The 24,493-nt window shown below is 44.6% G+C and overlaps 1 protein-coding gene across 5 annotated transcripts in view; it reads left to right on the forward strand.

Annotated features, from left to right (window-relative positions):
- LOC139260284 (scavenger receptor cysteine-rich domain-containing protein DMBT1-like) overlaps positions 1-18,613 on the forward strand; it is a 280,342-nt gene extending 261,729 nt beyond the window's left edge. For 4 of the 5 annotated variants that reach the window (XM_070876709.1, XM_070876707.1, XM_070876710.1 and 1 more), the window contains 4 exons: positions 5,408-5,583; positions 10,000-10,388; positions 14,802-15,073; positions 18,196-18,613. In XM_070876709.1, the coding sequence (XP_070732810.1) occupies positions 5,408-5,583; positions 10,000-10,388; positions 14,802-15,073; positions 18,196-18,359 (1,001 nt within the window). In that variant the 3' untranslated portion in view covers positions 18,360-18,613. Of the gene's footprint in view, positions 1-5,407; positions 5,584-9,999; positions 10,389-14,801; positions 15,074-18,195 lie in introns of those variants that run through there. The other variant, XM_070876711.1, reaches the window with a different exon arrangement.
- Positions 18,614-24,493: the final 5,880 nt, after the last annotated feature.

Below are 24,493 nucleotides of genomic sequence, written 5' to 3' on the forward strand. Positions count from 1 at the left end.
TGATTTGTAACCTACGCCTGATTTTCTAAAGTGTAGACAAGGTTTTTTCGAGCGTACAAAAATCTTCACTTACTCCATTCTAAGTTAGTTTGGAGTAAGTTTTCACTGACGAAACTTTGAAAATAGGCGTAAGTGGCCGGACACGCCCCCTTTTGAAAAAAAAATTCTGTTCCAAAGTGAAACTGTTCTAACTGACTAGAACTGGAGCAAACTAAATGACAAGAATTCCGATTTCTAAGATACTCCGTTCTACACCAGTTGCTCCTAAAAATCAGGAGCAAATCATATGGAAACTTGGGGCCATCCTCTCTGCAGCTACCTTGTCAAGCCCCCTCATTATCTTATATGTTTCAATAAGATCACCTCTCATTCTTCTGAACTCCAATGAGTATCGGCCTAACCTACTCAACCTTTCTTCATTAGTCAACTGCTTCATCTCAGGAATCAACCTCGTGAACCTTCTCTGAACTGCCTCCAATGCAAATATATCCCTCCTTAAATAAGGAGACCAAAACTGTACGCAGTACTTTAGGTGCAGCCTCACCAATACCCTGTACAGTTGTTGTAGGACTTCTCCTCTTTTATACTCTATCCCCCTTGCAATAAAGGCCAGCATTCCATTTGCCTTCCTGATTACTTGCTGTACGTGCATACTATTTGTGTTTCATGCACAAGGACCCCCAGGTCCCTCTGTACTGCAGCATTTTGTAATTTTTCTCTATTTAAATAATAATTTGCTTCTTTATTTTTTCTGCCAAAGTGAATAACCTCACAATTTCCCACATTATACTCCCATCTGCCAATTTTTTGCCCACTCACTTAGCCTGTCTATATTCCTTTGCAGATTTTCTGTGTCCCCCTCACAACTTGCTTTCCCACCCATCTTTGTATTATCAGCAAACTTGGCTACATTATACTCGGTCCCTTCATCCAAAGCATTAATATAGATTGTAAATAGTTGAGGCCTCAGCACCGATCCCTGTGACACACCACTAGTTACTGTTTGCCAACCGGAAAATTACCCATTTATCCCGACTCTCTGTTTTCTGTTAGTTAGTCAATCCTCTATCCATGCTAATATATTACCCTCAACCCCATGAACTTTTATCTTGTGCAACAACCTTTTATGTGGCACCTTATCGAATGCTTTCTGGAAATCCAAATGCACCATATCCACTCGTTCCTCCTTATCCACCCTGCTCGTTACATCCTGAAAGAACTCCAACAAATTTGTCAAACATGATTTCCCTTTCATATAACTTTGCTGACTCTGCTTGACTGAATTTTGTTTTTCTAAATGTCCTGGTTCCTTAATAATGGACTCCAGCATTTTCCCAACGACAGGTGTTAGACTAACTGATCTATAGTTTCCTACTTTCTGTCTTCTCCTTTTTTAAATAAGGGCGTTACATTGTGGTTTTCCAATCTGCTGGGACCTCCCCAGAATCCAGGGAATTTTGGTAGATCACAACCAATGAATCCAGTATCTCTGCGGCCACTTCTTTTAAGATCCTAGGATGCAAGCCATCAGGTCCAGGGGTCTTATCCAGCTTTCGTCCCATTATTTTACCGAGTATTCTTCTTTAGTGATTGTGATTGTTTTAAGTTCCTCCCTCCCTATAGCCCCTTGATTATCCATTGTTCGGATGTTTTTTGTCTCTTCTACTGTGAAGACTGATACAAAATACTTGTTCAAAGTCTCTGTCATTTCCCTGTTCCCCATTCTTAATTCCCCAGACTCATTCTCTAAGGGACCAACATTTACTTCAGCCACTCCCTTTTTATATACCTGCAGAAACTTTTACTATCTGTTTTTATATTTCTTGCTAGTTTACTTTCATAATCAATCTTCCCTCTCTTTATTATTTTTTTCGTCGCTCTTTGCTGGTTTTTTAAAGTTTCTCAATCCTCTGGCCTCCCACTAATCTTGGCCACTTTGTATGCCATTGTTTTCAATTTGATACCATCCTTTATTTCCTTAGAATAACCAATGGATGGTTATTCCTTCTCATTGGAATATATTTTTGTTGAGAGTTATGAAATATCTTCTTAAATGTTCACCACTGCTCATCAACCGTCTTACACTTTAATCTATTTTCCAAGTCCACTTTAGCAAACTCTGCCTTCATACCTTTGTAATCTCCTTTATTTAAGCTTAGGACACTGTTTTGAGATCCAACTTTCTCACCCTCCAACTGAATTTGAAATTCAACCATGCTATGATCACTCTTTCCTAGAGGATCCTTTACTAGGAGATCATTTATTAATCCTGTCTAATTATACAGTACCAGATCTAAGATAGCCTGCTCACTGGTTGGTCCCGCAATGTACTGTTCATGGCAACTATCCCGTATACATTGTATGAATGTTTCCTCAAGGCTACCTTGGCCAATTTGATTTGTCCAATCAATATGAAGATTACATCGTCCATGATTATTGCCGTTCCTTTTTTACAAGCCTCCATTATTTCTTGATTTATACTCCATCCAATAGTGTAGCTACTGTTAGGGGGCCTATAGACTGCGCCCACCAGTGACGTCGTCCCCTTATTATTCCTTATCTCCACCCAAACTGATTCTACATCTTGATCTTCTGAGCCAGTATAATTTCTCACTACTGCACTGATCTCATCCTTTATTAATAGTGCTACCCCACCTCCTTTTCCTTTTTGTCTATCCTTCTGAATTGTCAGATACCCCTGAATATTTAGTTCCAAGCCTTGGTCACCTTGCAACCACGTCTCTGTAATGGCTATCAGATCATACCCATTCAGGCCGTCAACTCATCTATTTTGTTACGAATGCTGCGTGCATTCAGATAAAGAGCTTCTAATTTTGTTCTTTTTTTACCATTTTTCCCTGTTTTGACCCCACTTTCTGATACACTCTTATGTTTATACATTCTGTCCCTTGCTATCACGCTTTGGTTATCATTTCCCCCAGTGCTACTCTGCTGTATTGCCTTCTTGCTCTTTGACATTTTAAACTTCCACTCACCCGTATTCCCCACCCCACTAATTAGTTTAAAGCCCTCTCTACCGCCCTAGTTATTTGATTCGCCAAGACACTAGTCCCAGCTTGGTTCAAGTGAACCCTGTCGCATCGGAACAGCTCCCTCTTACCAGTGCCCAGGAACCAAAACCCATTTCTTCCACACCAGTCTTTGAGCCACGTGTTTAACTCTCCGATCTTATTTACCCGATGCAAATTTGCTCGTGGCTCAGGTAGTAATCCAGAGATTATTACCTTTGTGGTTCTGCTTTTTAATTTGGCCCCTAGCTGCTCATACTTTTTCAGTGGAACCTCTTTCTCTGTCCTATCTATGTCGTTGGTGCCCACGTGGACTATGACAACTGGATCTTCCCCCTCCCACTCCAAGTGGTATTTCTCTTGATGCTTTCTTTGTGCAGCTAAAGGAATTAAATCTCGGGTGGTGCAGAACCTCGACTGATTGTATAGTTTTAAAACTCGCACGCACACACACACACACACACACACACACACACACAGCGGCCAAGTCCCTGCCATTGCACTGAAAGCTCGCTAACTACAAATATCTCATAAAAGTAGAAACATATGAGAACAACCTGCAGCAACACCGAGTACGATAGAGAGAGCGGCTGCAAAGGAGAAATACATTCAACTGAATGTGACGAAGACCTTCTGAAGACAAATTATTTTTAATTTGGGGAATAGGTTCAGTCAGATGCAGCACAATGTGATGAATCTCTGAGTTGAAAGAGAAAATAAGGAGCCCAGAAAATAACTTAGAAGATATTTAATGTATATCACAGGAAAGAATCAGAGTTTTGTTTTCAATCTCAGGGACCACTTGGATGAAACAGACAGAGAGCAAAGCTTCACATCGGGGAGCTGGGAAACTTGACTGAAACCGCAAATCTTTTTACAAGTCTTTAAACGTTTTTAAAATTCTTTAAAAGTTTTTGAAATTAAATGTCACATGAATGCAATCTGCCCTCACGTTACAATAGAGAAGTCACTTTGTGTGTTTACATTCAGTGGGTCTGAAATTCCTAACTTTGATAATTTTGGTGAAAAATAACACTTCTTACTAAAGTGCACTTTTTGCTAAAATTAGCAAAGACAGGTGTTGGGGTAAAAAGAAGACTTCTCTTCTTCAAGGTGAATTCCTTGAAATAAGTATTCGACACCCACCCATAGAGCGACTACAGAATCACTCAGACGAAACCTTGGTTCAATATTCCGATCTATATTCAAGCATATGCAGGGGAAGCTTTCCAACAGAACCTTCAAAGAACAAGGGTTCTACACACATAGTTATACAGTTTTCAAGGCATGGTGGCCTCGTGAACACTAGGTTCCGGTTGGTTTACAGCTGATTTACGAAGCTATATTGATTCATTAATCCTTATCAGACTGGCTGCTGAGTGGTTTCACAACCTCTCCATTTCCCTTTGGAATGTGTTGTTCCGCAGTCTTAACCTTGCTCTGGCATTTCCATCTTAGTCTGCAGTTTTTAAAGATAAACACACAAGCAAAGCTATTCCCTTTAACCTGATTCCATGCCATTCCCTTATTTGGGACTTGAATATGTAAAGTTTTCATTTTATGTTATACTGCCATTTTCTATCATTTATAAACAAGTTTTACATACAATCTGTCAATAGGTGATATCTTACAATCCCTACCTTGAGGTGGAGGAACTCCCGACTCCTCACAACCTTCTAATACTGATAAGCCCTTTAAATCTGAACCATTTTACGTATCAGATCAATTCACTACCTTCAGTACGCACTCTGGTGACCATCTGGCTGTATACTTTACCCCCTTACAGCAGGAACTTTAGCTCCAATATTTCAGATTTTGATAATACAAATTCTGTTGATAATTGAGTATTAATCGATCTTTTGCTTTTATCCTACATGGAAACATTAAATCAAAGAGGTGAAGTTTATACGATTGATAATCAACAACTTTATCAATTGTAGTCTCTAGTTCCCGTGTGTGTACTTAGACTAAGAGACACTAGCTGAACACTATACTGAGTGATGGAGTTTACAGACATTATAGATCATCATCTTTCCAGCAGTAAAACATTTTTTTTGGAAGAAAGGCAGCATTCCTCTATCTAAAGGTTATTTGGTTTCAAAGAAATCCGTCCCTTCTCAGTGTGGTTCTATAAATGGCAGAACTAGCAGGCATTGGCACAGGGCCTGTATGCTCCTTTTTGAAACAATGGTTGAACACGGGTCTCTATAACCGGAGGTCCAATCTTGTATTGACGAATGGTACTGCCGAATGATCAAGAGAAATGCGGCAAAGTGATACTTTTAGATACTGGGGTCGGTGCAGATAATGTGTTTTTCAAGTAGTTTTCATTTCTAATGTATAGGATTCATAAGGTCATGTTCTAATTTATTTTCCAGATATGTTAACCTGTTCAACATACTATATGGAAGCAAAAATTACTATGTCCTATCTCAAACTTCTGGGTTTTAATCAGCATTATCTTTACCTGAATGATCGAAGCTGCAGACCAATAATAACAGCGAATGATGTGGTGTTCAAAATACCACTTAATAGATGTGGTACAGTATGGCAGGTAAGAGAAACAGTGCTGGGAGGGTTGGCTCGCAAAAGAAAAGCAAGTATTCCTCCATTCCCCATGATATAATTGTAAAAATGTACAAAGTGAACCCTCATACCCTTTCAACTATTGCACTATTGCCCTTGCATAAATACTTTCTAAAGTTATAGATATTGTTGTTGGTGCTCAAATTATCTACCACCTATGGTTTTGGCACAACCGTTCTGCTCTCGTGAATCTTTTGTCATTGTGTTGGATTCTTCAAAGTTTCTGATAGGGTTTGGTGCTCAGCCCTTCCTACCTATGTTCTTGACTGCATCTTAACTCAATCTATTTTTCTGCCATTGATGGCTCATTCTTTGATTTGTATTCTATTACCCCCTGTGTCCCCATGGTCTATCCTCTCCTACTCTATTCCTTCTTTATATCAATGAGATCCACCATCTTTTTGCTGATGATTCCACTCTGCATTCATCTATTTCCTCTGGATCACATGCCATCAGTATATGTAACCTTCACCACACTCGCAATGTATTTTGATATTCTCCATGTCTTTTGTATTTGTGTAATGAAACAGCTTTTATCTCTCTGAAAAGCCCAAATTTGCCCAAGACTTGAATACTGCAAATATCTGGGCAGATTTTTCCAGCACCCCTCTCATATTCCTGGACAGGACAAATGAAAAAGTGTGATCCCTCCCTCATCCCGAGCCTCTGATATCCTTTTATCACAAATGTTGTGTATGTATAACATAAGTATATACCCTGTACACTCAATGTATAGTTACATAAGACTACTGGATGTATCTTCACACTGTATACACTATGCCTATACCACCAGAGGGTGCAACTGGTGGAGACCTAGGGGTCAACCTGTACACTACAGGTAACCAGGTATAAAAGGGAGCTCATCATGCTGTACCCTCACTCAGGAGTTGCAATAAATGGACTAAGGTCACCACAGTTCAAGTACAATACCTTACCTCATGGAATCATTACTAGAGTGCTTACAGACACAATAACTGGCGATGAGATTACGAATTTCCACGCAAAAAATGGCTAACCTTGGCAACTTTCAACAATTCGCCGATGGGGAAGATTGGGATGCCTTTGTGGAAAGGCTCAAACACTTTTTCATTGCGAACGACCTGGTGGGAGACACACCGACCTCGCTGGCTGATAAGTGCAGAGCTATCCTGCTCAGCAGTTGTGGGCCCACAGTCTATGGCCTTGTCAGGGACTTGCTAGTCCCAGAGAAGACAACACCCAAAACATATGCGGAGCACGTAACAAAGATACAGGAACAGCTCAAACCTAAAGAGAGCATCCTCACAGCCAGACACTGGTTCTACTCACACTAGCAGCCTGAAGGCCAAGAAATCGCAAAATATGCTGCAGACCTGAGACGATTGGCTGCACCGTGTGATTTTGGCGACCATCTCACCGAAGCGCTGCGGGACATCTTCGTTATCGACCACGAGGGCCTTCTCCACTGGCTGCTTTCTGCGGATACCACGGTCATCCTGCAGAAGGCAATTAACATCAGCCAGGCGTTCATGGCCTCGGCCTGTGATTCCAAACGAATGATGACTCACCCCCAGGACTCTAACCCGGCAAGTACTGTGAAACAACTGCCGCCTTTTAAAGGCAAGGCTGCTGCAAGTGGTCTCTCTCAGGCTGGAGAGAACAGAACCCCGAGTCCCGCAACCCTGAGTCCGCCACATGGAGCCAACCGGTCAGGCCCATGCTGGCACTGTGGAGTGAATCACATTGCCCACCAGTGCCACTACAAAGACTATAGTTGCAAAGGCTGTAACACAAAGGGCCACCTCTCGCGAATGTGCACCGAGTTTGCTGATCATCCGGACTTCAGCGCTGATGAAGAGGAAGAGAGAGTCCAGGAGGCAGTTCAGCCCCACGAAGAGGTGTACGGTGTGTTTACCTGCTCCACCGAGAGTTCTCCGTTGAAAATGGAAGTTGAGATCAACGGTGTTCCAGTCTCGATGGAGGTGGACATGGGCGAGCCAATCGCTGATGAATCGGGCAGCCTTTGAGAAACTCTGGGACAATCCAATCGAACGACCTAAAATGATCCCGATCCAGGTGAAGCTGCTCACCTACACAAACGACGTCATCACGGTCATTGGCAGCGTGTCCCATGACGGCGCGATGCACAAATTACTTGCTAGGAAGAAGATGGATGAAACAAATCCAAATCTGTTGGAGCGACGTCCTACACGGCTCCAAATTTGGATCCAGCACAACATCTAAAAATTCAACCGTCCAACTCAACTGCGTGGAGATGACACAGACCGCTCAACCCAACTGCGAGATGATCCAGCCCAAACGACCCGACTTCATCTTCCAGGCTCCAGTGGCAGGATTCCGGAGGAAGAAAATCAGCGGAGAAGGTAACTTCCCTGTTTCCATGGCAGAACCTGGGGAGAAAAGGATCACTGCAGCCTACCTCATGGAGAGAGAGAAGATGGCGCCCGCACCACGAGGTGAAGCGCCTGAAGTAAAGATGGCAGCGGCCAGACCACAAGGGGCAGCGTTGAGGGAGCAACACGTGATACCGAGCAGTGAACCTGATTGGGGTAAAGATTGCAAGGCCCTCTTAAAGGAGACCGGCAACCCATCACAATTAAAGGGACAGTTCCACTCTTTATACAACGATGCCGGTAATACACATGTAAAAGATGTAATTGACAAATGCAAGTATGTAAATGTGATTTTGTACAGCGATTCCGGTAATACACATGGAAAAGATGTAATTGACAAATGTGAGTATGTAAAGGCAACTAACAGTGTCGAGTCGGGCGATTGCGGTCGGAGCCAATATAACATCATTACTTAAATGAAGAAATGATGTGTGATGCCGGGTTCTACATATAGGCTGACAAAACCAAGGGCAACCTCCCGTCGGAAGCACCCAGGTCCAGCGAGCTACCCGATCATGTAGCCTGCGCCTCCGGGACCAATGTGATGCCCCAGGAAGTGTGGCCACGCACAGAGGGAGCATACCAGCTGCAGGGCCAGAAATCAGCGGACAGCAAAGGCACCACTATTGGTACCCTGCCCCAGATCGGCTCTACCTTTCTGGCCACCAGGGTCCATACCGGGAGCAAGAGGCTAGCACCCTCCAGCCCTCCCAACGGGACCTGGGATGACCAGGCTCCCACTACCGCTGAAGGGCAACAGGGAGACATGTAGCCCTCAAAGGAGGACAAGGAGGCCACACATTCCTGTAGCTCTGCCACCACTGGGCAACGGCAAAGGCCCTGAGACTTAGCCAGGTGAGCAATCCGAGCCCACCCAGCTGGCAGGGGGTGTAGCGCCGCCATCAGACAACTTGGACACAGTCCGGTTACTCTGGAACTAGCGTCCTCATCCTCCTGCACCTACACCCAAGGGGCAAGACTGTGATACCACGTATGTACCTTACCTGTAAAATGTACTTGTTCCACTACTGCAAAATCCAAACAGTGAGGTAATTAATCCTATGTTCTCTTTTTTTTGGTTCTTTCCTTCTGTACATGTATGCACATGCAAGTGTTGAGCCACACACATGGTCTATGTATGGGGGGGAGAGGGGGAGGGGAAATGGATGTATGTAGGCATGGACACACATGGATCACACCCAGAACCCACTCAACCCCCATTGCAACCACCAACCGTCCACTGCAGAACATTTCCCAATGTCGTGGCAATAAGTACTTGAGGTCTACAGCCAACCAAAGCGTAGACAAGGTGCAAGAGCTTTGGGCACTCAAGTCTAGGGCCAGAGCACACAGTGCAAAGGCCAGTGGCACAAGACTTAGGGGGGAGTGATGTTGTGTATGTATAATGTAAGTATATACACTGTACATTCAATGTACAGTAACATAAGACTACTGGATGTTTCTTCGCACTGTTTACACTATGCCTGCACCACCAGAGGGTGCAACTGGTGGAGACCTAGGGGTCATCTGTACATTACAGGTAACCAAGTATAAAAGGAAGCTCACCATGCTGTACTCTCACTCAGGAGCTGCAATAAATGAACTAAGGCCACAACAGTTCAAGTACAATACCTTACCTCGTGGAGTCATTACTAGAGTGCTTACAGACACAATAACAAACTGTCTCATATTTTTCTCTTTATCTACTGTCAGTGCCCTTTGAATTTTTTCCCTTGTTCCTCCTAAATGGAAAATATGCTATCCTACACACCTTCCTACTCCTTAAAGCATCACTATGTTGAAATCTTTAGACAATGCAGAATTGTAGTTTTTCTCCTAGAACTAATTGTATTTCAGACTGTAAACCACAACTTTGTGATTTTTTTAATACTTTGAAAATATTAATTTGTTCAGTAGTTGCTACCATCTCTTGTGCATTAAGTATTTCATCTTCTAAAAAATTTAAATTCTAATGTACATTCTACATGCAGGGAAACAATGGCAGTATCACTTATTCCAATACCATCCGATCTTCATCTTCTGACTCAGTTATAACTCGTGAAAGAAACCTACAGATCAATATTGGCTGTGAAATGCAACAGGATACAATGTTTAAGATAATGTATGTGACAAAAGATGACACAAAAGATGACATAACAGAATCTGGCATGTTTAATGTCAGCATGACATTCTTCCACTCGTCATCATTCACCAGGCCAGTGCTAGAATCACCTTACTATGTGGACCTGAGGCAGGACATGTTCCTGCAAGTTAACTTGCACAGTTCTGACACTGATCTTGTCGTATTTGTGGACACCTGCACAGCATCCCCTTATAGATTCAACGGGACATCTAGGACCTATGATCTAATCAAGAATGGGTAAGAAGTGTTAAATCCTACATCAAAATTAGATGGAATATTCCTAACTAATTTAGAAATATTGCAGTTTATCCAAAATAATTTGGATCAGAATTGCGCTCTGCTCTGTAAAGTAATATGTCATAAAAACAGTTCAAAAGTTACAAATTGAATCTTTCTCAATTAAAGTGAATGGATTTTATGATTTAATCATTAGCATTTCAAGATGTGAATAAGCTTTTTCAATCATTTATTTGTGCTGATAATGTATTATTAGAAATTTAAGTTTAAAAATGTGCTCCTTTTGTTGCTCTTCATATTAACAGCTAATGGGTCCCACACATGAATTTTTAAAAATCATATAATGTATCCTAGTTTGACTGTTAACTCCCCTCTGAGGTGGCCTGGGGATGGGCAATATAACTTTTGGTTTTGTACCACACTAAGCAGTCTCAAACAGCTGTAATATAGGAATACATTTATATTTTCATTGAAACATAGAAAGATAGAAAATAGGTGCAGGAGTAGGCCATTCGGCCCTTCGAGCCTGCACCATCATTCAATACGATTATGGCTGATCATGCAACTTCAGTACCCCATTCCTGCTTTCTCTCCATACCCCTTGATCCCTTTAGCTGTAAAGGTCACATCTAACTCCCTTTTGAATATATCTAATGAACTGGCCTCAACAACTTTCTCTGGTAGAGAATTCCACAGGTTCACAATTCTCTGAGTGAAGAAGTTTCTCCTCATCTTGATCCTAAATGGCTTACCCCTTATCCTTAGACTGTGTCCCTTGGTGCTGGACTTCCTCAACATCGGGGACATTCTTCCTGCATCTAACCTGTCCAATCCTGTCAGAATTTTATATGTTTCTATGCGATCCCCTCTCATTCTTCTAAATTCCATTGAATATAAGCCTAGTCGATCCAGTCTTTCTTCATATGTCAGTCCTGCCATCCCGAGAATCAGTCTGGTGAACCTTTGCTGCACTTCCTCAATAGCAAGAATGTCTTTCCTCAGATTAGGAGACTAAACTGTACACAATATTCAAGGTGTGGCCTCACCAAGGCCCTGAACAACTGCAGTAAGACCTCCTGTTCCTATACTCAAAACCTCTAGCTATGAAGGTCAACAAGCCATTTGTCGCCTTCACCGCCAGCTGTATCTGCATGCCAACTTTCAATGACTGATGTACCATGACACCCAGGTCTCGTTGCACCTCCCCTTTTTCTAATCTGTCACCATTCAGATATTAGTCTGACTTCCTGCTTTTGCCACCAAAAAGTGGATAACCTCACATTTATTGACATTATACTGCATCTGCCATGCATTTGCCCACTCACCTAACCTGTCCAAGTCACCCTGCAGCCTCTTAGCATCCTCCTCACAGCTCACACTGCCGCCCAGCTTAGTGTCATCTGCAAACTTGGAGATATTACATTCAATTCCTTCATCTAAGTCATTAATGTATATTGTAAATAGCTGGGGTCCCAGCACTGAATCTTGCGGTACCCCATTAGTCACTGCCTGCCATTCTGAAAATAACTTGTTTATTCCTACTCTTTGCTTCCTGTCTGCCAACCAGTTCTCTATCCATGTCAATACATTACCCCCAATACCATGTGCTTTAATTTTGCACACCGATCTCTTGTGTGGGACCTTGTCAAAAGCTTTTTGAAAGTCCAAATACACCACATCCACTGGTTCTCCCTTGTCCACTCTACCAGTTACATCCTCAAAAAATTCTAGACGATTTGTCAAGCATGATTTCCCTTTCATAAATCCATGCTGACTTGGACCGATCCTGTCACTGCTTTCCAAATGCGCTGCTATTACATCTTTAATAATTGATTCCAACATTTTCCCCACTACTGATGTCAGGCTAACTGGTCTATAATTCCCTGTTTTCTCTCTCCCTCCTTTTTTAAAAAGTGGGGTTACATTAGCTACCCTCCAATCCATAGGAACTGATCCAGAGTCAATAGAATGTTGGAAAATGACCACCAATGCATCCACTATTTCTAGGGCCACTTCCTTAAGTACTCTGGGATGCAGGCTATCAGGCCCTGAGGATTTATCGGCCTTCAATCCCATCAATTTCCCGAACACAATTTCCTGACTAATAAGGATTTCCTTCAGTTCCTCCTTCTCGCTAGCCCTATTATTTTCGGGAGGTTATTTGTTTTTCCTTAGTGAAGACAGAACCAAGGTTTTAATCAATTGGTCTGCCATTTCTTTGTTCCCCATTATGAATTCACCTGATTCTGACTGCAAGGGACCTATATTAGTCTTCACTAATCTCTTTCTCTTCACATATCTATAGAAGCTTTTGCAGTCCGTTTTTATGTTCCCTGCAAGCTTACTCTCGTACTCTATTTTCCCCCTCCTAATTAAACCCTTAGTCCTCCTCTGCTGGATTCTAAATTTCTCCCAGTCCTCAGGTTTGCTGCTTTTTCTGGCCAATTTATATGCCTCTTCCTTGGATTTAACATTATCCCTAATTTCCCTTGTTAGCCACGGTTGAGCCACCTTCCCCTTTTTATTTTTACTCCAGACAGTGATATAGAATTGCTGTAATTCATCCATGTGATCGTTAAATGTCTGCCATTGCCTATCCACTGTCAGTCCTTTAAGTATCATTTGCCAGTCTATCCTAGCCAATTCACGTCTCAAACCATCGAAGTTACCTTTAAGTTCGGGACCCTAGTCTCAGAATTAACTGTATCACTCTCCATCTTAATGAAGAATTCTTCCATATTATGGTCACTCTTCCCCAAGAGGCCTCGCACAACCAAATTGCTAATTAATCCTCTTTCATTACACAAGACCCAGTCAAGGATAGCCGGCTCTCTAGTTGGTTCCTCGACTAATATTGGTCTAGAAAAACATCCTTTATACACTCCAGGAAATCCTCCTCCACAGTACTGTTACCAGTTTGGTTAGCCCAATCTATATGTAGATTAAAGTCACCCATGATAATTGCTGTACCCTTATTGCACGCGTCCCTAATTTCCTGTTTGATGCCATCCCCAACCTCCCTACTACTGTTTGGTGGTATGTACACAACTCCCACTAACGTTTTCTGCCATTTGATGTTTCGCAGCTCTACCCATATAGATCATATCATCCAAGCTAATGTCCTTCCTTACTATTGCGTTAATCTCCTCTTTTAACCAGTAACGCTATTCCACCTCCTTTTCCTTCCTGTCTATCCTTCCTGAATATTGAATACCTCTGGATGTTGAGTTCCCAGCCTTGGTTACCCTGGAGCCATGTCTCCGTAATCCCAATTACATCATATCCGTTAACAGCTACCTGCGCAGTTAATTCATCCATCTTATTACGAATGCTCCTCGCATTGAGACTCAGAGCCTTCAGGCTTGTTTTTTTAACACTCTTTGTCCTTTTAGAATTATGTTGCAATGTGACCCTTTTTGATTTTTGCCCTTGATTTCTCTGCCCTCCACTCTTGTTTTTCTCCTTCCTACTTTTTGCTTCTGCCCCCTTTTTACTTCCCTCTGCCTCCCTGTGTAGATTCCCATCCCCCTGCCATATTAGTTTAAACCCTCCCCAACAGCACCAGCAAACACTCTGCCGAGGACATCGGTTGCAGTCCTGCCCAGGTGCAGACCATCCGGTTTGTACTGGTCCCACCTCGCCCAGAACCGGTCCCAGAAATTTGAATCCCTCCCCCTTGTATCACTCCTCAAGCCACGTATTCATCTGAACTATCCTGTTATTCCTACTCTGACATAGCACATGGCACTGGTAGCAATCCTGAGATGACTACCTTTTGAGGCCCTACTTTTTAATTTAACTCCACCTCCCTAAATTCAGCTTGTAGGACCTCATCCCGTTTTTTTACCTATATCGTTGGTACCTATATACACCACGACAGCTGGATGTTCACCCTCCCCCTCCAAAATGACCTGCAGCAGTTCCGAGACATCCTTGACCCTTGCACCAGGGAGGCAACATACCATCCAGGAGTCTCGTTTGCGGCTGCAGTAATGTCTATCTACTCCTCTTACAATAGAATCCCCTATCACTAAAGCTCTCCCACTCTTTTTCCTACCCTCCCGTGCAACAGAGCCACCCATGGTGCCATGAACTTGGCTGCTGCTGCCTTCCCCTGATGAGCCATCTCCCCCAACAGTACCCAAAACGGTATATCTGTTTTGGAGGGAGATGACCGCAGGGGACACCTGCTCTACCTTTCTTCCCCTGCTCTTCCTGCTGGTCACCCTTTCCCTATCTGCCTGTGTAGCCTTTACCTGTGGTGTCACCAACTCACTAAATGTGCTATTCATGACATCCTCAGCATCGCGGGTGAATCCATGCGCAGCTCCAGTGCCGCAATGCGGTCTGCAAACACTAGTTTGGACTGAAATTTTATGTTTTGGAATTAATATTGAAATATTTGTTTTATAGGTGTAAAAGAGATGTGACTTACAATGCATATCCCTCACCATCCAACGGTGTTGCACGATTTAAATTCAGTGCCTTTAAATTCATGAACCTTCATCCTTCAGTCTACCTGCAGTGTAAACTTGTGGTCTGTAAAGCTTACGATTACTCTTCTCGGTGTTACCGTGGATGCCTGTCTCGGCAAAAGAGGGCCACAAGTTCTTCAAAGGGAAGCACTAATGTTCTGATAGGACCTATTGAATTGAAAAAAAATCTAAAATATGATGAAGCGACAGGTGAGCCAATTCATGGTATTTTCTGAATATATCACCTAAAAGCAGAGCTAAATTGTGAAATTGAGTTTCAATAATGTGCATAGAAACATAGAAACATAGAAAATAGGTGCAGGAGTAGGCCATTTGGCCCTTCGAGCCTGCACCACCATTCAATAAGATCATGGCTGAGCATTCCCTCAGTACCCCTTTCCTGCTTTTCTTCCATACCCCTTGATCTCTTTAGCCGTAAGGGCCACATCTAACTCCCTCTTGAATATATCCAACGAACTGGCATCAACAACTCTCTGCGGCAGGGAATTCCACAGATTAACAACTCTCTGAGTGAAGAAGTTTCTCCTCATCTCAGTCCTAAATGGTTTACCCCTTATCCTTAGACTGTGTCCCCTGGTTCTGGACTTCCCCAACATCGGGAACATTCTTCCTGCATCTAATCTGTCCAATCACGTCAGAATTTTATATGTTTCTATAAGATCCCCTCTCATCCTTCTAAACTCCAGTGAATAAAGGCCCAGTCAATCTAGTCTCACCTCATATGTCAGTCCAGCCATCCCGGGAATCAGTCTGGTGAACCTTCGCTGCACTCCTTCAATAGCAAGAACGTCCTTCCTCAGATTAGGAGACTAAACTGAACACACTATTCCAGGTGAGGCCCCACCAAGGCCCTGTACAACTGCAGTAAGACCTCCCTGCTCCTATACTCAAAACCTCTAGCTATGAAGGCCAACATACCATTTGCCTTCTTCACCGCCTGCTGTACCTGCATGCCACCTTTCAATGACTGATGTTCCATGACACCCAGGTCTCATTGCACCTCCCCTTTTCCAAATCTGCCACCATTCAGATAATATTCTTCCTTCGTGTTTTTGCCCCCAAAGTGGATAACCTCATATTTATCCACATTAGACTGCATATGCCATGCATTTGCCCACTCACTTAACCTGTCCGTCACCCTGCAGTCTCTTAGCCTCCTCCTCGCAGCTCACACCGCCACCCAGTTTAGTGTCATCTGCAAACTTGGAGATATTACACTCAATTCCTTCATCTAAATCATTAATGTATATTGTAAATAGCTGGGGTCCCAGCACTGAGCCCTGCGACACCCCACTAGTCACTGCCTGCCATTCTGAAAAGGACCTATTTATCCCTACTCTCTGCTTCCTGTCTGCCAACCAGTTCTCTATCCACGTCAGTACATTACCCCCAGTATCATGTGCTTTAATTTTGCACACCAATCTCTTGTGTGGGACCTTGTCAAAAGCCTTTTGAAAGTCCAAATACACCACATCCACTGGTTCTCCCTTGCCCACTCTACTAGTTACATCCTCAAAAAATTCCAGAAGATTTGTCAACAGTCTTCATTTTGTAGCTCCAGCAACTGGTACAGTAATTTTTTTATTAGTTCCGGAGATGTGGGCCAGCATTTATTGCTCATCCTTACTTGCCGTTGAGAAGGTGGTGGTGAGCCACTTCTTGAACTGCTGCAGTCCGCGTGGTGAAGGTACTCCCATAGTACTGTTAGGGAGGGAGTTCCAGGATTTTGACCCAATGACGATGAAGGAACGCCAATATATTTCTAAATTAGGAAGGTGTGCGACTTGGAGGGGAACTTGGAGCTGGTGATGTTCCCATGCGCCTGCTGCCCTTGTCAATCTAGAAGGTAGAGCTTGCGGGTTGAGAGGTATTGTAGAAGATGCTATGGCGAGTTGTTGCAGTGCATCTTGTAGATGGTAAACACTGCAGCCACGTTGCACCAGTAGTGGAGGGAGTACATGTTTAAGGTGGTGGATGGGGTACCAATCAAGCAGGCTGTTTTGTCCTGGCACTGGCCCTTGTCCCTTGTTTTGCTATTTCTGCCAAGTTGTCCTGTGTTAGTTATTGTACCGCTTTATACCAATATCCGCCATGAGACCCCGCCAATCTCCACATTCAAGGGATCATCCGCTGCCATTTCCGCCACCTCCAGCATGATCCCACTACCAATCACAACTTTCCCTCCCCTCCCTTCTCAGCATTCTTAAGGGACCGCTCCCTCCGCGATGCCCTGGTCCATTCCGCAGTCATCCCCAGCACCCCCTCCCTTTCCCATGGCACCTTTCCGTGCAAGTGCAGGAGATGCAACACCTGCCCTTTTTCCTTCTCCCTTCCCACTATTCAGGGCCCCAAATACTCCTTCCAGGTGAAACAGCGATTTACTTGTACTTCTTTCACTTTAGTATACTGTATTCGCTGCTCACGATGTGGTCTTCTCAAGACCAAGCGTAGATTGGGTGACCGCTTTGCGGAACACCTCCATTCAGTCCACAAGCGTGACCCTGAGCTTCCGGTCATTTGTCACTTTAATTCTCCACTCCACTCTGACCTCTCCGTCCTTGGCCTCCTACACTGTTCCAATGAGCTCAATGCAAGCTCGAAGAACAGTACCTTATCTTTCATTTAGGCACTTTACAGCCTTCTGGACTCGGCATTGAGTTCAATAATTTCAAAGCATAACCGCTGCCCATCTTTGGCTCCCTTTCCCCGTCCCTCCCCCCCCGGGCCCATGTTTTTCTTCTTGTCTCCAACGGTCATTATTTCGCCATTTACACCCTATCTTGACTAATCTTTTTCTAACTCCTGGCATTACCATTTAAATTCTGCCCATCATCCCTTTTGTCTCTCTAATCTCTCCTGCCTTCCACCCTATCACAGACATTTCCTCTTGTTCTTTCTTCCCCTCCCCTTTCAGTGCTTCGAACACGTGCCAGTTCTGATAAAGGGTCGTTGACCCGAAACGTTAACTCTGTTTTTCTCTCCACAGATGCTGCCTGACCCGCTGAGATTGCCAGCATTTTCTGTTTTATTTTAGATTCCAGCATCCGCAGCATTTTGCTTTTGTCCTGGATGTTGTTGAACTTCTTGAGTGCTGCTGGAGCTGCACTCATCTAGGCACGTGGAGAGTATTGCATTACACTCCTGACATATGCCTTGTTGATGGTGAAAAGCCTTTGGGAAGTCAGGAGGTGAGACACTCACCACAGAATACCCAGCCTCTGACCTGCTCTTGTAGCCACAGTATTTATGTGGCTGGTCATTACTTCAAAAGATTATTTTAGAAATAAGAAAGTGTTTTGAATGTCTTTCAGGACTGGATAAAGAAGTGGACGAAGCTGATGAGACAACTATCCAATCCAGTTTACCATTTGCCCTGTCTTTGTTGGTTCTGGTTGCGGCTGTTTCAGGATTGGTTGTCACGGCGCTAAAACTACATAGGAGCCAACAAAAGGAATGTGCTTGTGAGCGGATGTGAGGCAATTTTCCAAATGTAACCACCCACTAAATAGAATAGTATGTGGAGTTCTGCTTTGAAGTGCTCTAACAACCAATATTCAAGATGATCACATGTAACACTACTTACCAATCATTCAGCAAACTTATTGCAAGAGCGAAACACAAGAGTTGATCAAAATTAATTCAAAGATTATCTGAAGCAACTAACTTGGCTGCTAAGATCAAGTTAAAATAAATAATAGCATATCCATCGTGTTTCAATAATTGATAATTAGAACACAAATAATGGTTGAATTTATTTGTCCAATTGTTTCTGTTTTCATTAAATCTGTTGCAAAAAAAACTTGTTACCTAAAATGAATAGTAAATCAATAAAGTATTTTCATCTAATGGCACAGTCGCATTTTATTAAGCTTTTGCAAGAAGCTGACTACCATTATTACCAGGTTGTCACATCTGTCATACATGGGAACGTACAAGGAAATAGGAAAGAAAATAAAGAAGGAAAGAACATCATTTATTTAGCACGTCATGCCAATTAATTATGTTTGAAGTGTAGGCCTGGTTTGTAGACAAACGTGGCGGATAATTTGTGCACAGTAAGGTTACACAAACAGCAATGAGTCAAATTTAAAGTAATTGGTAAGAGGTTTAGAGGGGATTTGAGGGGAAATGTTTTCACCTAGAGGATGGTTGGGGTCCAGAACTCACTGCCTTAAAGGGTAGTAGAGGCAGAAACCCTCATCACATTTAAAAAGTACTTGGATATGCACTTGAAGTGCCATAAGCTACAAGGCTACGGACCAAGAGTTGGAAAGTGGGATTAGGCTGGAATGCTCTTTGTCGGGCGGCACGGTTACAATGGGCCGAAATGGCCACCTTCCGTGCTGCACATTTCTATGATTCTACAAAATGTCCAGTTGATCTGTTTAGTGATGTTGATTGAGGATGGAGGGCAACATTGAACCCAATGGAATTCCCCAAAGGGCAGTTTTCCTCCAGTCCCTATGTGTTAATCACATTGTAAGCATGGCAGTGAAATCATAAATTCATTCTTTTACAATGCTTTTACAATTTGGTAAGAAATAAGAAACATAGGGCTGGAAATTCAGATGTGTAGCACCTCTGTTAGTGCCCTGGAGGGGGCGGTAATGTGTCTTGAATTTTGGTAACCGGGAAATTTGGTGCTGGTTTTGCGTCCGTTCCTAATCATGTTCGAGAAACGAGGCGGTACCACCCTCCATTGGTGCTATCTGCAGCCTCTTTAAAGGGAGGGAGAAGGAGCATTAATCGGAGGTCACATTGAGTGCAGTGTTTCAGCAGAGCACACTACATGAACCTCTGACTTTAAAGCGGCAGATTTATCTGCCATTACAACTTGAGTGAAATAATTTAATGGGTGCATTACTAGTTTGCCATTATCGCCTACTGCATGCTCTTGTTAGGCAGCGTCAAAACAGAAGAGCTGTTGGCCATGTTGGGCCACAAATGAGTTGAGGCTGTAGACGTCTGGACAGGAGGCCTTACCCCCGTGGGTTTACAGGCATCAACGCTCAGACCGCCACCTCGCAGTGTGTGAGAAGGTTGCGCTTCCAAAAGGAAGTGCTGACAGAGATATGCCATCTCCTACAGGCAGACTTGCAGCCTCACATCGGCACCAGGACTGCGCTGTCCGTCGAAGTGAAGGTCGCTGTGGTGTTGGCCTAATATGCCAATGGCTCCTTCCAGGCTGCATTAGGGGACATATGCAATGTCTCTCAATACGCTGCCCATCACTGCATTCGCCACGTCACCAAGGCTCTCTATGCCCACAGACTGGACTTCATAACGTTCCCAATGAGCAGTGGGATTCAGAATGACTTTTCGTGTGGTTTTGGATAGATTGCAAGCTTCCCGAAGGTTCAACTGCACACACATGGCCTTGCAAGCACCATTCGAGTACTCCGAGGTATTCCGAAACCGAAAGGGATACCATTCCCTGAACATGCAGCTGGTGTGCGGCCACACGCAGCGTGTCCTCGCAGTGAATGCCCGCTATCCAGGGAGCACCCATGATGCATTCATCCTGCATAAGATCACTGTGCCACAATCGTTTCAGCCACCATGGGAGTGGCGTGGCTGGCTGCGCGAGGACAAAGGATACAGCCAAGTCACCTGGCTAATTATCCCTTTCCGCAATCCCACCACACAAGCGGAGCATCGCTACAATGACAGCCATGTGGCCACCCGCAACATCATCGAGCAGACAATAAGGGTGCCACACGTCAGCAGCTCATAATTCATCAGGTTCTCTTGAATGGAGGAAGCTGAGGAATGCAATTTATACTAACTATGCGTTACGATAATGGCACATCTCAGTAAAAGTCCACAATCATACACAAGACGCCAATGCAAAATGATCAAACTAACATTTTATTAACAATGCCAACGTAGTCGCCTCAAACAACACAACAAAACCCCTCACCAATAAGTAAAAAAAACAACGTTCCATTGAAACACCATCAGACACAATGAACTTAAACAATGTCTGGACAAAGGCCCCTTCCGTTAGTCATCCCAGAGCAGCATCCATGTGGCATATTAGGCACACACACTTACAACAATAGGATATGTCGAACAATGCACCGACAGATTTCCAACCATTATTTACACGATTAGGACATTGTCCATGGTGGCCAAAGTCTTCAGTCAGACTTCCTGTGGCATTTGCCATCCCTTACCTTGACCCCTTTCCCATGCCTAGTGCTCCTCCGTAATGTTGCCTCAGTGCCTGGAGCAAGGCTGCTTGAGGGCTGCTGTGTGTGTGGTGGAGACAATACAGACGGTCTAGCAGGATGCCTGGACCAGCTCTGGGCCTGGAAGGCTCGGCTGTGGACTCCAACACCTCAGCATCAGCGGCAGCACTCTTGGATGGCTCAGGTCTAGACCGTGACAGGTGCAAAGGCTGAGTGGCACTGGTGGGAGCCGGAATGCTGTCACCTTGAGCAAGGACAGAACTTTCCAGTTCCAGCGCTCCGCTGCCACTCACCCGGGGTGGAGCTTCAGCATTCATAGCAATATGTGTGAGCACACATTGCTGGCCTGCTTCAGCACCGTCACTTCCCTGTTGGACTGTGGTGAACACCGAGAGGATTGCAGCAGTCAGTGTGTGCATGACATCATTCTGCGACTGACTCAGAGCATACTGAGCCTGAAACACAGCAGCCTTCGAGTTCATGCCAGCAATCACTGACATCACATCACAAAGTCCTTGCATTGCTTGGGCCTGTGATACGATAGCTGCTCCCACGTCAACCATGGCACACGCCATCCCCTCTGGGACTCCACTGTCACTCATTGAGTCCATCTCCCTCTGTAAGCGGGCAAGGATGGGCTCAGTGGGCGCCTGAGAGGCATAGGCAATGCTTGAGGCGGCCTCCCCCAACCTCAGAGCAAGTGCATCCGTGCTCTGCAGGACCTTCTCCAATGCACCCATGACTTGCAGTGCATTTGCATGGACTCCCTGGACATAGCTGCCTGTGTCTCAGCAGGACTTCTGGGCTGACTCACCCTCTGGGGAGCTGGCCTCTGAGCTTTCTCTCGCGCTGTGCGTTGCTGTAGGCCTTTGGGGCCAGGAGCCAAAGATTCTTTGAATCCCAAGAATTCAGAGTCTTCGACCAATGTAGTGTCCCCACTCGGTGGTACTGATGGAGTGTCCCGCTAAGTCACTGTTATCCCCTCCCTTGTCATCTCCCCCATCCGCCGGCCGGTGTTGATGGATCACGGGTAGGCTGCCGCACTTCTAGATCATCATCTGTAAGCACAAAACAACAGAAGTGTGGATAGCAGCAGGGGAGGGCGCATTTGACATTTATATGTAAAGTGGGTAGGCCATTTGCTATCAAGGGTCATGGATCTCACATAAATCACAAACACCATTAACATACCGTCACTATCCATAGGTGGCTCTGCTTTGCTGCCCGCTCACGTGCCAACTGATGCGCCCAATGAGGGCGGACACTCGCTCCTCAACCTCAGTGAGGTCCTATATATCAGGCTCCCCACCTCCAGTGTGCTGCTACTCTCTACGATTGTGAGCCAATTTCACCTGTAATAAGGAAAACAAGGTGTGAATGAGTGTGCAACTCATCGTGTAGAGTAGCTCCTACTGTCTGGCAGTGTGCAGATGTCCATTAGAATCTGCGTGGCTGCACATAGTGCATGTGGGAACGGTGGGATGAGGTGAGAGCCACCTAGGATTACGGATCTGGCTGATGTTTTGCAAAGGCATATCAAGCGAGTAAAAGGTAGTGCAAGGAGGGATATGACTGAGTAGGGAACAAGGAGGTGCATGACGCTTGCATGCACAGGGCATGGCTGGCGAACTGAGCCTCAACTTTTCAGGTGGCTTCACCAACCAAGACCATGGCCTGGAATACATAGAGAAGAGGCAGGTACAGCAAAGACTTTACATTCTGTGAAACAGTGAGGTTCACATAATGGCATTGGTACATTAATACAAAGGGTACTCACCCTGACAATCCTAGTGAGGTTGCTGAACTTCTTCCGACATTGTATCGCAGTTCTCGGCACCGTGTCGCTTGCAGAAACGTCCTGGGCCACCTCCCTCCAAAGCCTGCGGAAAACTCATGGGATGGGTCACCTCCCTCCTGGTAGCTGCAGCACATGCCACCTCCTTTCAATTGCATCTATCAAGGCCTGAACGGCCGTGGTTGAGAAGCGGTGTGCACACTGGCGATCTTCCTACTCCTCCATTTTACCGCTCTCAGAGTGCACATTTGGAACTGCGCATGCGTATACTTGTCGTGCCGAGTCTTTAAGAATCGGCTTGGCCCAGGATCTATAGCAGACTCCAGAACATGCCCATTTCGCCTTCCATTTTAGCGCTGAGATTTTTGGTTGAAGCGCCCGAGGAGAATTGTAGAACACCAGATTTAACACCCTCGCTCCGTCTTGGTGTGATTCAACCAAATTTCTTGGTAGGAGGCACAAACTTTTAGAGGGCGATATACTTACCGCCCCGCTAGGAATAATGCCTTAAAATGGGCAGTACTGAATTTCCAGCCCGACCCTGATTTTAACTGCCCCCACCTGATGGAAGCCAAGCGGTGGGCAGTTAAAATAACAGGTGTCAGTCAGTTGCCCCCACTGACCCTGCTTCCTTTCTGGTGTGTTCCATGTTAACCTGATCTTTTGAACAGATGAACAGGGTCCTGTTTTAAATATGCAAATCGAGTCTGGTAATCAGGTGCTGATCTGCAATATCAACCTTAGTGGGGGTGAGGGCACTGTAAGCTCCTCTGTCAGGCCAAAACTGCCTGGAACTTGATCCTGTGCCAGAAGAGGGCCAGCAAGTGAGGTTTCCTTGTGGGCCAGGAGTGGGTTCTCCATCGGGCTCACGAGGAAGCCTTGGGCCTCCCTTGAACCAGGGTTACGCCCAGGCCCAATTGCTCCAAGACTTCGTCCAGCCTTTATTGTAGTCTGAAGCTGCAAATTCCACTAAATGTTGGGGACCATCCGCATGTTTGTTCTTCCACCTGCCCTCCGGACTGTCATTTTGGCCAGTTGTGTCGTGCGAGAATGCATTATTTTATTTAAATGAGGCTCCACCATTGAGATCAACAGGGCCTCCATGTCCCCGGCTTTGCCATTACGGCATCCCCCATACCCTCCTTGCCTCCCCGTTAATATTGGGACCATTGTGTTAGCATAGGTCGACCAGGTAGAATAGCTCTAATAGGTATTTTCTAATACAAGACATATACACACATACTAAAACGAATTCTGCAGCAGTTGCAAGAGGTGACACACAGGTCAAGGTAAGGACAGGTTTATAACTTAGTACTCACTAAATGTTTGAGGGAAGAGATAAGAAATGTACTGGGCATAAGGCCAGATAGTCAGCAGACAGGATAGAATGCAACATTATGAATAGGTTAGTTATGCAATGCAGCAAAAAGTGATAAGGAACTAAAAGACTATGGGTTGATATCCATGGTTCCTCATGCAGAGAGAACAATGAACAAAAGATAGATGGTATTGCACGGATACATTAAACAGAGATGAACAAGCCACAGGGAGAATATGTTTACATAATAGAATATTACTAACCCTTTGAAAGAGCCGGTGCAGACTCGATTGGCCAAATGACCA

The sequence above is a fragment of the Pristiophorus japonicus genome, chromosome 3 (assembly GCF_044704955.1).
Source record: "Pristiophorus japonicus isolate sPriJap1 chromosome 3, sPriJap1.hap1, whole genome shotgun sequence".
NCBI lineage: Eukaryota > Metazoa > Chordata > Chondrichthyes > Pristiophoridae > Pristiophorus > Pristiophorus japonicus.